The sequence below is a fragment of the Callospermophilus lateralis genome, chromosome 19, assembly GCF_048772815.1.
Source record: "Callospermophilus lateralis isolate mCalLat2 chromosome 19, mCalLat2.hap1, whole genome shotgun sequence".
NCBI classification, from domain to species: Eukaryota; Metazoa; Chordata; class Mammalia; order Rodentia; family Sciuridae; genus Callospermophilus; species Callospermophilus lateralis.
The window spans coordinates 33,281,668-33,298,694 of record NC_135323.1 but is presented as its reverse complement, the minus strand read 5'-3'; the positions used below and the strand labels follow the sequence as shown (position 1 = coordinate 33,298,694).

The following is a 17,027-nucleotide window of genomic DNA, read 5'->3' as shown; positions in this document are numbered from 1 at the left end:
ACAAGTTTATAGACAAATTTGGTTTTCTTTTTAAATTCTTTTTGCAACACTAGGAACCCCAGTCCTTTTTATTTTTCAATATTATTGGATTTTTTTTTATTTTTGCTTTTTCAATTTTTCAGACAAGATATCACTAAATTGCCAAGACTGGCCTTGAACCTGTGATCCTCCTGCCTCAGTCTCCCAAGTAGCCAGGATTACAGGCATGTGCTACTGCTCCCTGGAAGACAAATTTCCTTAAAGACATAAACTAACAAAGCTTGTTGAAAATTAAAAAAAAAAAAAAACAAGGATAACCTGAAGAGCCTTACACAAAACTAAACATGTATTTTAAAACCTGCCTATGAGCAACTCCAGATAACTTCACTGATGAAATCTACCAAATACTTAAGGAAAAAATATAATACTGACTCTATACAAACTCCTCCAGGAAACAGAAGTGAAAAAAATCTGTTCCAAACATGATACCATCATTACCCAAAACAAGACAAAGACATTATAAAAGAAATTACAGATTAATAATATTCATGAACATAAAATTATTCCATAATTTTTAGCAAATAAAGGCCAATAAAACACAGAAATAATCTATCTCAAGAATGCAAAGCATCCTGAGATGCTTAATATTAAAGCATCAAATACTCCATCCAGTAAAAGGGATCTGTGAAAAATCTACAGCTAATATCAAACTCAACAGTGAAAGACTGAATGCTTTTCCTCTAAGGGTAGAAAGAGATATGGATGATCACCTCATCACATATATTCAACATTGTAATAGTAATAGATGTCTTAGCCGATGTAAAAGGGCAAGAAATGAAGAGCATACCCAGACTGTAAATGAAGACTATAATTATCTTTATTTATAGATTACATGACTTTCTCTGTAAAATCTCAAGGAATCTTTAAAAAAAAAAAAAAAAAGAAAAAGAAAACTAGAGACCAGCCTGGATGATATAGAAAGACCCTCTCAGAAAATAAACAATAACAACAAAAAACTACTAGAATTAATGAGTTAAGCATTGTTCCAGAATATAGTATCAATATCTAAAAATCAACTACAGCCAGGCACAGTGGCACACATCTGTAATCCCAGCAGCTTGGGAGAAGCTGGGGCAAGACGATCCCAAGTTCAAAGCCAACAATTTAGTGAGGCCCAGATCAACTTAGCAAGATCCTGTCTCAAAATAAAAAAGGGCTGGGGATATGGCTCAGTGCTTAAAGCACCCCTGGGTTCAAACCATAACCACCAACCCCCCCACACACAAAAAAATTATATTTCTATGTTCTAACAATAATTGATCAAAAATTGAATTTTTTAAAAATGCCATTTATAATTATCAGAGATATGAAATATGTACATCTGATGTACATTGTTTTTGCACACTGAAAACTATACTACTAAGAAATTAAAATGACCTAAATAAAGAGGTATACCTGGGTTTTTTGGTCAGAATATAAAAAATTAGATGTGATTTCACATCTGATTTATAAATTCAGTACAATTCCAATCAAAATCCCAGGAAGTTGTTTTTGTTTTTTTGTTTTTTTTGTTTTTTTTGGCACTGGGGATGGAACCCAGGGACACATTTTAATTTTTAAAATATACTTTTTTTTACTTTTTTTAAAAAAACATTTATTTTCTAGAAGTAGTTGGACACAATACCTTTATTTTATTTATTTATTTTTATGTGGTGCTGAGGATTGAACCCAGGGCCATGAGCGCTCTACCACTGAGCCACAATCCCAGCCCCATTTTTTTACTTTTTAAATTTTTATTCTTTTAAGATATACATGAATTCTTTATTATTATTATTTATTTTGAAATAAGTTCTAAGTTGCTGAGAATCTTGTTAAATTGCTGAGGCTAGCCTAAAACTTTTGATCCTCCTGCTTCAGACTCCCAAATCACTGGGATTACAGGCTGTGCCACTGTACCTGGCCAGAAAGCTTTTTTAAAGAAATTGAAAAACTGATTCCATTTAGTCCAGCATTCCCATTACTAGGGACACACCCAAAGGAACGTCAAAGAGACATCTGCAATAGCATATTTACTGCAGCAATGTTCATAACAGCCAACCTAGGTGTTGATGAACACACAAATAAATAAATAAAACATATATACACACACAATGGAATAATTATCCAACAACAAAAAAAAGAATAAAATTCTGTCATTTGCAGCAACATGGGTGAACTAGAAGACTTTATATTAGGTCGAAATAAGGGTATAAAAACATACTGTGTTTTCTCACATGTGGAAGCTAACAAACTGATCACAAATAAGGAGAGAATAGAATAGCAATTACAAGAGCCTGGGAAAGGTGTGGAGGAAGGAGGAAAAAGGGACAAAGAATAGCTATTGAGTACTGGAGTTCAGTTGGTTAACAATAATTTCTAATGTTCTATAATACAATATAGTTGGCAACAATTAATTATTTTAAAATGGCCAATAAAAAGGATTTTGAATGTTCCCAACACAAACAAAATAGGCCTGAAGTGACAGATACATCCATTACCTGCAACTGATTATTACATGCTGTATACATGAATTAAAATGTCACACTGTACCACAAATACACACAAGTATTATGTATCAAATAAAATTAAAATACATTAAGATACACAAAAGCCAAAATCCATTTGGGAAATGCAAATGACCAAGAATGGTCAAAACAACTTTGAAAAGTCAGGGGACTTACCTGATTTCAAAGCTTTTAGACATACAGCAATCAAGACATTGTGGCCAGAAACAGTGACACATGTCTGTAATCCCAGAGGCAGGGGCAGGGGTGAGGATGGGGTTGGGGTGAGGGGTTGCTGAGACAGGACGATCTCAAGTTCAATGCTAGCATAAGCAAAAGCAAGGTGCTAAACAACTCAGTGAGACCCTGAGTCTAAATAAAATACAAAATAGGGCTGGGGATGTGACTCAATTGGTCAAGTGCCCCTAAGATCAATCCTTGGTACCCTCCTCAAAAAAAAGAGACACTGTGTCATGGTAAAGAATCAGTGTTACAGAATGGACTCCAGAAATAGATCCATATGTGTATGATTTATTGAATTTTGACAAAGATGCCAAGATAATTTGGTAAAGAAAGGATTATCTTTTCAGTGAATGGTACTAGAATAAGTGGATATTCATAGGAAAAAATATGGGATGTTGATGCATCTTAGGTAGTGGCAGAGCCTAGCCTACCACATGTGAGGCCCTGGACTCAATTCCAATTCCATAAACAAACAAATGAGCAAAACTTATCCATTCTTCACATCACAAACAAAAAAATAAATAAAAACGGATCACTGACCCAAATAAAGTTAAAACTATTAAAACTTCTGGAAGGGGCTGGGGATGTGGCTGAAGCGGTAACGCGCTCGCCTAGCATACTCGGAGTGCTGGGTTCGATCCTCAGCACCACATAAAAATAAAATAAAAGGCAGCAGAATAGAATAGACATTATGATTGCTGTATGTATATAGATGACTCTATGACCAGTGTGATTCTGCAATCTGTAAAGTGAGAAATTATACCCCAATGATTCAAATGTATGAATTGCCAAGATCATTGTAATGTCATGTGTAGCTAATTAAAAAAATAATAATAAAAAAATTAAAAATAAATAAAATAAAAATGTAAAAAACTTCTGAAAGAATATGTAGTAAAAATCACTGTGATGACTTTTGGAGTTAAGATTTCTTAATGCAACACCTAAAAAAAACACAATTCATAAAAAGAAAAAAAAAGTGATGAATTGAAAATTCTCAAAACAAACAAAAAATGTGCTCTTCAATAAACACTGAAGAGAATGAAAAGATAAGCCTGGGAGAAAATATTTGCAAATCATAAGTCTGTTAAAGAAGTTATATCCAGGGCTGGGGATGTGGCTCAAGCGGTATTGCGCTCGCCTGGCATGTGTGCGGCCCAGGTTTGATCCTCAGCATCACATACAAACAAAGATGTTGTGTCCGCTGAAAACTAAAAAATAAATATTGAAATTCTCTCTCTCTCTCTCTCTCTCTCTCTAAAAAAAAAAAAAAAAAAAAAAAAACCTTAAAAAAAAAAGTTATATCCAGAATACATAAAGAACTCCCAAAATTCAACAATAAGAAAACTATCCACTTTTTAAATAGATAAAAAGATTTAAAATGGCATTTCAGTAAAGCAAATATACAGAATGCAAATAATCTCTAAAAATATGTTCAACATCATATTTATTAGGAAAGTACAAATTAAAACCACAATAAGGTACTACTATTCCTATGTTTACACATGAATACATGACCAGTATAACTCCACATCGTGTTCAACCACAAGAATGGGATCCTAATTAAAATAAGTTATACTCCACATTTGTATAATATCAAAATACACTCTTACTGTCAAGCATATTAAAAAAGAAGAGCAAAAAAAAATACTACTATTTTACACACCCATGAAAATGGCTAAAATTAAAGATTGACCACACCAAGTGTTGGGATAGATTTGAAGCAAAACTTTTGTTGGCTGGTGATGGAAAAGTAGACATTACAATCCCTTTGAGAAATAGTTTAGAAGTATTTTATTTATGTATTTATACACACACACACACACATACATAATATATGAGGATTGAACCCAGGGTTGCTCAACCAATGAGCCACATTCCCAACCTTTTTATTTTTTATTTTGAGACAGGGTCTCACTAAATTACTTAAGGATTCACTAAGTTACTGAGGCTAACCTTGAACTTGCAATTCTCTTGTCTCAGCCTTCTGAGTTGCTGGGATTACAGGCATGTACACCACACCCAGCATTAGAAGTATTTTTAAAAATATAAAATACATGCCTATTATGGGACTAAACCATCTTACTCTTATTTACCCAAGGGAAATGAAAACACATCCTTACAAAGATTTTAAAATTTTCATAGCAGCTTAATTTTTGATGGCCCAAAACAGAAAATAATCTAAATATCTATCAATAAGTAAATGGAGAAACAAGCTATGGTACATTCATACAATGGAATATTACTCAGCAATAAAAATGAACTATTGAAACATGCAATAGATGGAATAATGTTGAAATACTTAACTTGCCAAGTAAGGCAAGATAATATAGAAATATGTACTGTATAATTCTACATCTGCAACATTCTAGATAATATAAATTATTTTATAGTGACACAAATTGAAAATCAGTGATTGTCTGAAGTAGATGAAATGGGGGTGGGGAGGTTATGGAAGGGGTCATTTCAAAGGGGCATTAGGGAACTTTTAGGGGTGATATGACCATTACTTCTCTTAATTGTGATAGGTATATACAAATGTCAAAATGCAGCAAATTATTTTTTCAAATATGTGCAATTTATTATATATCAGTTATACCTCAATAAAATTGGGAAAATAGGGGGAATAAAGAGAGAGGGAAATAAATTACCAAAAGCATAAAAGATAGGCACCTAATTCTGAACACTGGGAGCTTCTGAATTTTGTCTTGGTCTCCTTTCTTGCTATACAGATGCCAGTGCTGGGTTTTTATCCATACCCTACTTTCATTAAGCACAAAAGTGATAGGAAAGCTGTCTGTGGGGAATGAATTATGGACTTAGGGAGAAAATGAGGGCAAGCAATGTTCATTCTGTAATTACAAACTGTTTGGCATAACAAAAACTTCTAGGTAGTGAGATCCTAGGTGATTTTGCTTTTGTTTACTTAAATTTTTCTGTGCTTTCCAAATTCTTTACAAGCATTACTTAGCTCTTTGGAGGAAAAAAACAGTTTTTAAAAGAACCACTTTAAATTCTCCACTAAATGAAGAACTATTCAAAAAGGAAACCAAAGAGTTTTGTTTTGTTCTTTAATCCTGATCAATGATGAACAGCATCAGAGCATGCACACAAATTGGAGCATTAATTTAGGTTAAAGAACAGGGAAACTTCATTTATAAAGGCTGATGATGGATAATTCACATTATATGTAGCTATCAAAACCTCAAAAATGGATGTTCTAAATTCTGAATGTCACTGGTCGGCACTGAGGGGGCTTCCACCTAGTAAAAAAAATCTTAATATGTTTTAATTTATTTTCTGCCTTCTGGATTGAAGAAAGAGCTCTCAAATGATAAGGCAAAGTCTTATATGGATTCTAGGAGGTCCGGGCAGTGATAAAGGTTCCTCTCCTCTAGGGCTTACAAGCCTGACAATGAATCAAAACTTCTAAAACAAGATGAATGCTAGTAGAGAAAGGATTTCTTAACCTTGCTTGTCTCAAGCTGTTAGCATCAGACATTAATATTTTTTTAACAAGTGTAGAAAACTAACAGGAGGATTAGAAATGCCAAATGCTGACAAAATATTTCTTTTAAAATACCTTAACAGGTCAAATTAGGTGCAAAATTTTTCTTATCAATTTGAATACAAATCCTAGAGTCCTCCTTGGTCTCTAAAAGAATAAACCAACTTCTAATGATCATATAACTCTTAATTCTAATTTTTCACTTTTATTTCAGAGAAAAAAAGTAAATAAAAGGTTAGTATCCGTGATACTACACAAACATACCACAGAACAGAACACTTACATGTCTTGGAGTGTTCATGTGACAACATGTAATTGGCGAGAGGTGGTGTGTAAGTTAAACACTGCAAAGCAGCATTGGCAAAACAGGTATTGCCCAAATTCTGGAGCCCAGCGCCAACTCTGTGAGTTTGTTGCCACTTAAGACAAATCTTCTCAGATGGAAAAAGAACTTTTTGTGGAGGAGCAATGCCATCACCTAGGGCTGGAACAATAAACAGCAAAGATTTTAAAACAAAGCTTTGCATGGTTCTGAAGCTAAATACACAGCAATACTTGATCAAACCTGAATCTGACCATGATTCTAAATCACATTACCAGCTTGCCATAAATACAGCGCAGAACTGGACATTTTAAAAGAGAGAACCCAGAATGAGAGAATGATTGATCTCTTTAATACACAAATTGCAAATGATAAAAGGAAGTTTAAACATATCAACCAAATGCAAAGTGTAGATTTTGTTTGGATGTTGTTTTCAACACCAACTATAGAAAAAAAAAAAAAAAAGATAACCAGGGAAATTTAAATATTGATTGGATTTTTAATATAAAGATGTTTTAATTTTTAGAAAATAATACTTTTGTTATACACACTAAATATTTATAGGTAAATATTAAGTATTGGACTTACTTTAAAATATTGGAGAAGGGATCAGTGGGTAGAGGTATAATTGACCATGAGTTGATACATGTCAAAGGTAGCTAATAGCTACATGAGAGTTCATTATAATTACTCTTAAATCTACTTAAAATTTTTCATAAAAATCCAAGTTTTTTTAAATAAACATAATCAACAGAAAATATAAGTCAATTCCCTAGGACATTGGCCACATATGCTTACATGCAGCACCACGTCCATCCTTACCATCACATCACTTATTGAGCCCTCACCAGGTCATAGTCTCACAATTCTAATGCTGGTACTAATGTCCCCATTTTACCACTAAGAAAACAAGTTTTAAAGTCAGGCTTCTGGGCACCACTACATGTACTTGTAAGTATACTAAACATGTCCGTGAAAGGTTTGTGTCCATTATTAAGACTCATAAACAGACTACTAGTAAGTAACTATGCTAATAGAACAAGTAAAGTGCAAGAAACCATTTATTTAAAAAAGTTCAAAATAATCAATTAGCAAATTAATTTTTCAGAGGATGGCTAGTGCCTCACTGCTATCAAAGGCTGAGATACCCTATAAAGGCAGAGTTTGGCTTCATAGGATATGGAAATCAAAATTAGGAAAAGAGAAATTAATCCAGAGAGAATGAGGAAATAGACACCCCCCCAAAAGGGACAGTGAGCTAAGTGCTTATGAAGAGAAAGAGAAATCCTAGCAGCATGACAGGAGGCTGGAGCCTTGCAAAAAGACGTACTATAAGAAAGTATTGCTGGAGAAGGAGCTGAAAGACCTTAAACCTCTGTGTAATACTGAATTAAGTTGTGTTTAGTGATTCAAAAACTTTTATCAAACCATACTGCCCACTCCTACACCACAATATCGAACTTACTAAGAGGACTCATCAAAACAATTTAAGGGGCTTTGCATGTAGCTCAGTGGTAAAGCCCTTGTCTCTTATGCTTAAGGTCCTGGGTTGGAGCCCCAGAATCAAAAAAAAAAAAAAAAAAGGTTAATTATTCTACCAAACAACATTATGAGTAGGAACTAATTCTATTAAGTTTCTTTGAATTTCAGATCTCCAAGTTTTCAAATCCAAAAATCTTACAAGTACCAATAAAAATGTCAGTGTTTCATTTATCTGAATACATTTTAACAAATGTAACCATATTTACGTTGTTTTAACAAAAGTAATATTTCTATTATCTGCTCTTTTTTCAAAGAATTTCATTACTGATGGTTTTTGGGTCTTTTGTCATCATTGTTGCTGTTGTTTTGTTTTTTTTATGTGGTACTGGGGATCAAACCCAGGGGTACTGTACCATTGAGCTACATGCCCAGCTTTTTGATACAAGCTCTCACTAAATTGCCCAGTCTGGCCTCGAACTTGTAATCCTCCTATCTCAGCCTCCTGAGTTGCTGGAATTACTGGTATGCATCATTGTGCCCAGTGCTACAGATGATTTTTAACTGACTGGAAAAAAAAAAAAAAAAAGAAAAGAAAAGCGATTTAGAGTCCATTTATCTAAAGGCAAGGATTTTTAAAATCATCTTTAGCCATGCATGGTAATGCATGCCTGTAATCCCAGCTACTTGGGAGGCTGAGGCAGGAGAAACACAAACTGGAGGCCAGCCTGGACAACTTAGTAAGACCCTGTCTCAAAATAAAAATTAAAAAAAAAAAAAGGACCCTGGATGTAGCTCAATGTTAAGAGCGCTTGCCTAGCATGGGTGAAATTCTGGGTTCAATCCCCAGCACCACAAAAAAGAAAAAAAAAAAAAAAATTAAAAGACAGATGTAATGTAATGTAATGCTTGCCCATATTGATTTTCTCCAAAATAAAGTTTATCCTTCAAAAAAATAGTAATAAAAGAAACTACTCATATTAACTAAAAAGTAATCCACCCTGTTGTGATGCATGGGTTAATAATAAATAATCATTCATCAGAGGAAAATGAAATACATCAAAGAATGCTGGCCATTTCTCGAAAAATAAGCCCCTCTCTGAAACTACCAACCCATTTAAAATAATAATAATAATAATAATAATTATATATATATATATATATATATATATATATATATTAGTTGCAGATGGACACAATACCTTTGTTTATTTTTATGTGGTGCAGGGGATCAAACCCAGTGCCTCCCGCATGCTAGGCAAGTGCTCTACCACTGAGCCACAACCCCAGACCCATCCAACCCATTTTTAAAAAAAAAACAGTACCTTGATCCTTTTGTGGTGATGGCTTTGATTTATCAGGTACAGAAGAATTTGAATAAACTACAGCACCAGGTACTGGTCCTAAAGAAAGTGTGTGATTTGAAACATCATTTAATGAAGACACAGCACCCCAGCTGGCAGAACCTGCATCCATGTCTCCAGGTGAGACTGCCTCAGAACTGCCAGGCTGATTCTGATAGGTTGACGGGTCTGAAGATTCAGCTTTGTCAACTATGGTCATTGTTCAACTCTGCAAAAGACGAAAAGCATACATCTCTTTCATAAGATTCGAGAAAAGCAATCCATTCATCCTAACATTGTATCTTGGAAAAGTTTTCTAGCCATTTTAAGTTATTTTCAAACAAATCACCCAAATATAAAAAGAACAGAATTTTATACCACGTTTGTAATAATTTCCTTGGGACATTTAGAATCACGCTAATACAAATATTTCAACAATTTTTATTTTAAAATCTTCAAGGATGCATTTAATTAGAACTTCCTATTCTATGCCCCATAACATTATATTTCAGCTTATAATCAGGTACCTCAATTTCCATTTCTATATTTTTACTAACTGCATGCTTTTTTCCTCACTTTTGCTCAAAACTAGATATATACAACACTAATACATCTGACTAAGTTTTCAATTCAAATGATTTCTCAGGGACAAGTATTGGCTACATGAAGAGTAAATCTAACTTTAATTTTTAGCTTAAAATCCAAAATGACATTATATAAAATACACTGCTTTAAAATACACACTTTGTGTGTGTATGTGTATATATATATATGTATATACATATATATACACACAAATATATACTTTGAAACAAAACTGCTTTTCTGTAGTGGTTCATTATGACTTTTTTAAATGAAACCTGTTAAGACTTTACTGATATCAAACCTGAACACAAATATGTGATACAAAAGTAATTATAATTTTTCTCTCTGAATCCTATTGTTAAAATCTACTAATTGAGCATTTTCTATATGCTAGGCATTGCACTGTATGTTGAACTTACATTAACTTGATTACTTTTTATAATGAACCTACAAAAGACCAGAGATTCCGGAGTCTATAAAATGAAGCAATTATAACAAACTAGTCAGCAACTGGGACTAGGAGCCAGGTCCAATAAACGCAGCTGGGCTTCCTTCTGGCTAAACCACCTAGGAACATAGCACTTTTAGGAACGTTCCCAAAATTGCTCAGGCAGCTAAATCAAGATATGTTACCCCTGTGCAGAAAACCTTTCAGGGCCAGGCATGGTGGCACATGCCTATAGTCCCATCAGCTCAGAGGCTGGGCAGGAGGATTCCAAGTTTGAGGCCAGCTTCAGCAACTCAGCAAGGGTCTAAGCAATTTGGCAAGACACTATCTCAAGCCAGGCATGATGGCACACACCTGTAATCCCAGCAACTCAGGGGGCTGAGGCAGGAGGATCACAAGTTCAAAGCCAGCCTCAGCAACTTAGCTACACCCTACGTAACTTAGCAAAACCCTGTCTCAAAAAATAAAAAAGGGCCGGGGATATTGCTCAGTGGGTAAGCACCCCTGGATTCAATCTCTGGTACCAAAAAAAGAAAAAAACAAAAAGAAAAACCTTTCAGGAGTGCTGCAACTGCCCTTTTACAGCACCTTGTCCTAATACCTAGACTTGGCACTCTGACCTAGTAACACCTCAAGCACTCCCATGTCACATTCCCATCATACTGCCTGCTCCAGACTCTGTACATGCTCTTTTCTTTCATCTATTCTTTTCCATCCTACCACCTTCAGCCAGTGAACTTCTCAGATTAGAATTCATTTCTTCTGCAAAACTTCCTTGACCACTCCTCCTTTATGCCCAAGACTGGGTTAGAAACCACTTCTAAAACGTCCCCCCGCACCCCATGCTAATTTCTATGGTAGCACTTCAGCATTTACTCTACAGCCATTTTACTTATTGCTCTATGTTCTTAATTATATCCCCTGACTGGTGTGGAGAAAGCTTCCATACAAGCTTCAACAAATGAATAAAACTTGCTTTTGTTTTTAGCACTCAGTTTGTCTTGTATGATTTATATACAACATCTCATTTAATATTTTAACAATTCCAAAGTAGGAACTGCCTTAAATTTTTGTTTTTAAAAATATTCAGTAAAGGGGCTGGGGATGTGGCTCAAGCAGTAATGCGCTCGCCTGGCATGTGTGGGGCGCTGGGTTCGATCCTTAGCACCACATAAAATAAAGATGTTGTGTCCACCGAAAAACTGAAAAATAAATATTAAAAACAAATTCTCTCTCAAAAAAAATTCAATAAAGTACAAAGCATTATGAAATATCCATGTATATACTTGCCACTTCAAATATTACCAGGCACTTGCTGTTCATGATAAGGTTGTTTATAAAAAGGCTCAATCTTAGGACTGGAGTTGTAGCTCAGTGGTAGAGTGCTTACCTAGCACCTGTGAGGCAATGGATTCAATCCTCAGTACCACATGAAAAAATAAAGGCACATAAAAGAAAAAGGCTCACCAGGCGTGCAGTGGCACACGCCTGTAATCCCAGCAAGCTTGGGAGGCTGAGGCAGGAGGATTCAGAGTTCAAAGCCAGCCTCAGCAAAACCAAGGCACTATGCAACTCAGTGAGACCTTGTCTCTAAATAAAATACAAAATAGTACTAGGGATGTGGTTCAGTGTCCTACACTACCCTCTTAGTTCAATGCCCAGTACCCCCTCCCCCCAAAAAAAGCTCAGTTTTGGTGGGGCATGGTGGCACACACCTATAAACCCAGTGATTAGAAGCCAGCCTCAGCTACTTAAGTGAGGTCTTCAACAACTTACCAAGACTTTGTTTCAAAATAAAATATAAAAAGCACTGAGGACCAGGAGTAGCACATGCCTGTAATCCCAGCAATTGGAGAGGCTGAGGCAGGAGCATCACAAGTTCAAAGCCAGCCTCAACAACTTAGCAAGGCCCTAAGCAACTTAGCAAGACCCTGTCTCTAAGTAAATAAATAGGGCTAGGGACATAGCTCAGTGGTAAAGCACCCCTGGAAAAAAAAGGGGGGGCTGCAGATGTTGCTCTGTGGCACAGCACCCCAGGGCTCAATCTCCACTACCAAAAAATAAAAATGTTCATTTTGTTGTTTATAATTTTTAATTAAGGCAAGATTATCATCTCCCCCAAGAGGTACAACCTTAAAAGTTTTGGGATGCTTATGTAGCCAAAGAAAAACTGTTAATCAGATCTTAATAAGCTAAAAAAAATATGTAAATTTTAAACAACCAAGGACACAAGATCTTCATTCAGAAAGGGTCTTTCAAAAGAAAGCTTGAGCCGATCATTTAAATAAAGTTTACACTTTCCACATCAAAAAAGCAAAAGAAATTATGAAAAGCTGTGGAGACAGGAATAGGAAAATAAAAAGAGGAGAAGGAAGTGGGTGAGGAAGGAAGAAAGTCAAAATCAAGTAATAAGAAAAGGTTAACTCAGCCTTATTTACAACAATATCAAATAGCAGCAAAAACCTTGATTTTCCTGGGATAAATATCCCCTCCAATGATTAACAAATTGACCAAATAAAATCATTTTATTTGTTCCAGTAAAAGGAAAAAGAAAAAGAAAAAAAACACTCTTGGAAAAAATTTTAAGGAAAACACAATTAATAATAATATTTTCATTTTAATTTTGTAAAAGCAAACCAAACCCCATCCACTCTTTATTTATATAGTCAGCTAATGAAACCTTACCCTAAAACCATCAGGTATCAAACTAAACTCCATCTGCTACAGAGACAACCTTTCTCCAAACCAAGCAATGTTAAGACTCAGGATTCGTGTTCTTTATGCCCAGTAAAGCCTCTAAATATTACTGTTACAAATACCAACACGTTGAAGTAACAACTTCAATGAAAAGTTTAACACCTTCTAATGATATACAAAGTTATAAGAGCATGTTTTAAACAAACAAACAAAACAAAACAAAACAGGAACATGAAACAAAGTTGGATTGCATATGAAAGAATGAGACAACTTCACAAATGTTTCCTCTGCTTTAAGTACCATCCTTTACTCAAAAGCCTTAGAATTCCCAAATCCTTTACATGGTATGTCTCCCTGGTAGTGACCAAATGCTAGATGTTACTTTTTTTTTTTTTTTTTTTTTTAAGAATATCAGTATTTAAATTATGTGGCATTCCACATACATTGAACTAATAACATCGACACATTTAAAAACAAACTGTTACACTCTATTTCAAAAACAATGTAATCCAGGTTCTTCTAGCATTTCCGTTTTAAGTGACACACACACACACACACACAGAAGCTTCAAAAACAAAACTTTTGATTTTAATTATATTTAAGTGAACAAAACGATTAACCTTAAACCTTTACAAAACCAAATACTTACTGTCGCCTTGATTCAATGATATAGAAAAGAAAGTGAAACTGACCCTAAGTAAAAAACAAACAAGTGAAACTGATTATTCATAGACCCTATGCACTTTGAATGAGTAACACAATAAAAAGAAAATTGTGTTTAAAAAATACAAATCTTCGGAAAAAATTTAGGCTCCAAGGACATGTATCAGAACCTGTAAATGGTTGTTACTTTGAAAAGGAGGCGTTAACTAAATAGTTTTCCAACCACTTTTACTGTTACTTGAGTGTATTTACTTGAAATAACCAACATGTTTTCCCATAAACAAGTAAGCCCTAAGGCCTTCGCGAATATAAAAGAGCTATTCAATGAAAGTAATCTCAACGGTATTCATTATGGAAGGTTAAAGTCCTAGGATTGTAAAACTTCTGTCCGGTCAAATTTTCCTTTCAAACCTCAGAAACGGACCCCCTCATCCCCGCCTTCTCCAGGTAAGTTGGCTCTTCCTACCCCAGAGATAAAGACCCAGAGGGAGGCACACACGCTTTGGGGGACGCGCCACCCGGCTCCTCCTCTCCCGCGACCAGCTGCCCGCCCGCCTCCCCTCGGGTGCCCGCACCGCTCAGGCGGCCGGCGTGGGCACTCGGACACTCGGCAGAGGCCAGGCAGACTGCCCCGCGCGGGGGACCCGGGAGCGGACGCTCCGGGTGGGAAAGTTTGTCTCTGTTAGGGATGCGATGGGGGCGGGGAGGCCAGCTCGGAGCTCCGAGGGGCGCCGGGCCCAGAGGTGGCAGCCACGCGGGGGGCGGCGGGCTGGCGGGGGACGCCGGCTCCGCGGTGGCGGCCGGCACACGCCCACCCCGGCAGCCCAGCACTGGCCCGGCCGCCCCGGAGCCGCCCGCTGGCCCGCCGGACCCCAGGGCCGAGGGGGCGGGCTGGGGCCAGCGGGGGTGGGCGCGCAGTGTCCATGGCAACCAGGGGGGTCCGGCCTCCCCGAGCAGCCCGGCCCGCCCGGCGCCCGCCCGCCACGGCCGCCGCCCCCTCTTCGGTGGCCTGGCCGGCCAGGCGGTGGCGGCGCTGCCCCCGGCTCAGCGGGGTACCAGGCGGCCCGCGGCTACGGAGGGAACGGCGGGCTAGGGGCCGCACCAGCCCCCGGCGGGCCGCGCCGGCTGAGGGGCGGCTCGGCCAGCAGCGGCCGAGACGAGCGGGGCGCTCAGCGGGCCCCACGCCGGTCTGCGGCGGGCGGAAGGAGGCGGGAGCTTACCTGACCCGACTCGGCGCTCGCTCCATCCCCCTCGGCCGCCGCCGCCGCCGCCGCCGCCGCCGCCGCCGCACACAGCCCAGCCGCCCGGCGGGGGACAATGACGTGCCTCCATCCGGGCACCGCCGCCGCCGCCTCCGGGTCAGCGCCGCGCCCGCAGCTCCCCGCCGGGCCGCCAGGGGGCGCGCCAGGGCCGCGCCCGCACGCGCCGCCGCCCAGGGGCCGTCGCTCAAGAGGCGCGGCGCTCAGCTAACGGGCCCGGCGAGCGCGGGAGGGGCTGTCGCCAAAGGGCGGCGGGCGCAGGCCGGCCTCGCACGTCAGCAGAGCGCCGGCCGACCGACGGAGTGCCTACGCTGATTGGCCGAGCGGGCAGCAGGGCGGGGCGGGGCGGGGCTCTTTCCGCCCCTTACGCCCCAGGCAGAGCGGCGCGGCGGATGTCGGGGTCTTGAGCTGTCCCGCTACGGGATGCTAGAGCTCTGGTCCCCCAAGATCGAGGGGCTCAAAGGAAAGCTCTTCCCTGTGCGCCTCGCCCTGCCCGAGTGCGGAGCGTGACCCTCGGCCCTTCGGTCAGTGGAACCCCACCGGGGCGGGGCGCTGCTCTTCATCAGGCTGCACACTCTTTTACATAAGGAAGTCTGATTTTTTTTTTTTTTTCCGGGTGCTGAGGATGGAACCCACGACCTCACGCATGCTAGGCTAGCACTCTACCACCGAGTTACACACCCAGCCCCAAAAGGAGAATCTTAATTCTGGCTTTGGAAAATGACAAATCCCTGCCACCTTGTCAAAATTTTACCTCGAATCCTAGCGTTCTGCCTGTCTTTGGGGGTCAGTGGCCTGGCTCTTGCACCCCAGTGCTAGATTCGTACTTGTGTCACTTATTGGACGTCTGACCGCGAGGTCGAACAGAACTAGTTCATCGTTGCATCTCCCCTACACCATGACTGTTCCATCTCCTGCCTGCTTTGAGGACATGACGTTGTCGTGCACTGGCCTGAATTTTCCACCTCCTCTGCCTCTCTTCTCCCCCAACATGATCTAAACCCTTAAACCAAGTCACGTCAAGTTGACCCTCCCCTCTTCGAGTGGTCCTTTCCTCTCACCAAGCGCATTCCAACAGTCCCATTGTACCTTCATTTTGTAGCCAGGTAAGACAGATCAGAGACTGTGTATCCCCCATCACAGACCCTTCCTCTTCCTATAGAAAGCCTAAAGTCCTTAGCCTGATGTTGAAAAGCCCAAGTTTCCTTTCCTCTTTTCTTATGTCAGCCATAACGGACTCTTTCCTAAAAATCTCAGCACCCTGCCCCACCCTGCCCCGCCCCACTTCTATATCTGCTGACAGAAAGCTTAACCATGCCTCCTCCACTGATACTTTATAAAATATCAGTTGTGGGGCTGAGGTTGTAGCTCAGTGGTAGAACACTTGCCTAGCACGTGTGAGACACTGTGTTCGATCTTCAGCACCACATTAAAATAAATAAAGGTATTGTAACTAACTAAAAAGAAATTATTAAAAATAAAATATCAGTGTGTATTTGGAGCGAGAGGCTGCAGTACTTGAAGGAAACAAAAAAAAAGAGAGAGAGAGAGAGAGAGAAAGGGAATCTCTATACTCCAGAATTCAGTGTCCACTTTCAGGTCCACTTTCTTCCTGATGAAGGATGGTTGTGGAATTTCGCTTTTACAGCATTTTCAATACTACTAAGAGATGTCAAGAACAGAACAACTACAGGGATGAACTCAGTGATTTGCTTGCCTTTTCCAAATGACTTATAATCGATTAAATCAGAATGCTAAGGAACTGAAGAGCCAAATCTTTGATATTCACCTGAGCCTTGTGGTATTTGAAAATGTTTCCCTTAGAAACACATTAAACTTCTAGCTGGGTGTGGTGCATACGGCTGTAATCCCAGGGCTCAGGGAGGCTGAGACAAGAGGTTCTCAAGTTCAAAGCCAGACTCAGCAAAAGTGAGAGCCTGTCTCTAAATAAAAAACAAAAA

The 17,027-nt window shown here is 39.0% G+C and overlaps 1 protein-coding gene across 3 annotated transcripts in view; it reads right to left on the bottom strand.

Annotated features, from left to right (window-relative positions):
• The window catches only part of Usp42 (ubiquitin specific peptidase 42), a 48,289-nt gene extending 33,181 nt beyond the window's left edge, over positions 1-15,108 (bottom strand). For 2 of the 3 annotated variants that reach the window (XM_076840226.1, XM_076840224.1), the window contains exons 1-3: positions 15,028-15,108; positions 9,397-9,643; positions 6,554-6,754 (exon numbers count right to left, since the gene is read on the bottom strand). In XM_076840226.1, the coding sequence (XP_076696341.1) occupies positions 6,554-6,754; positions 9,397-9,634 (439 nt within the window). In that variant the 5' untranslated portion in view covers positions 9,635-9,643; positions 15,028-15,108. Of the gene's footprint in view, positions 1-6,553; positions 6,755-9,396; positions 9,723-15,027 lie in introns of those variants that run through there. The other variant, XM_076840225.1, reaches the window with a different exon arrangement.
• Positions 15,109-17,027: the final 1,919 nt, after the last annotated feature.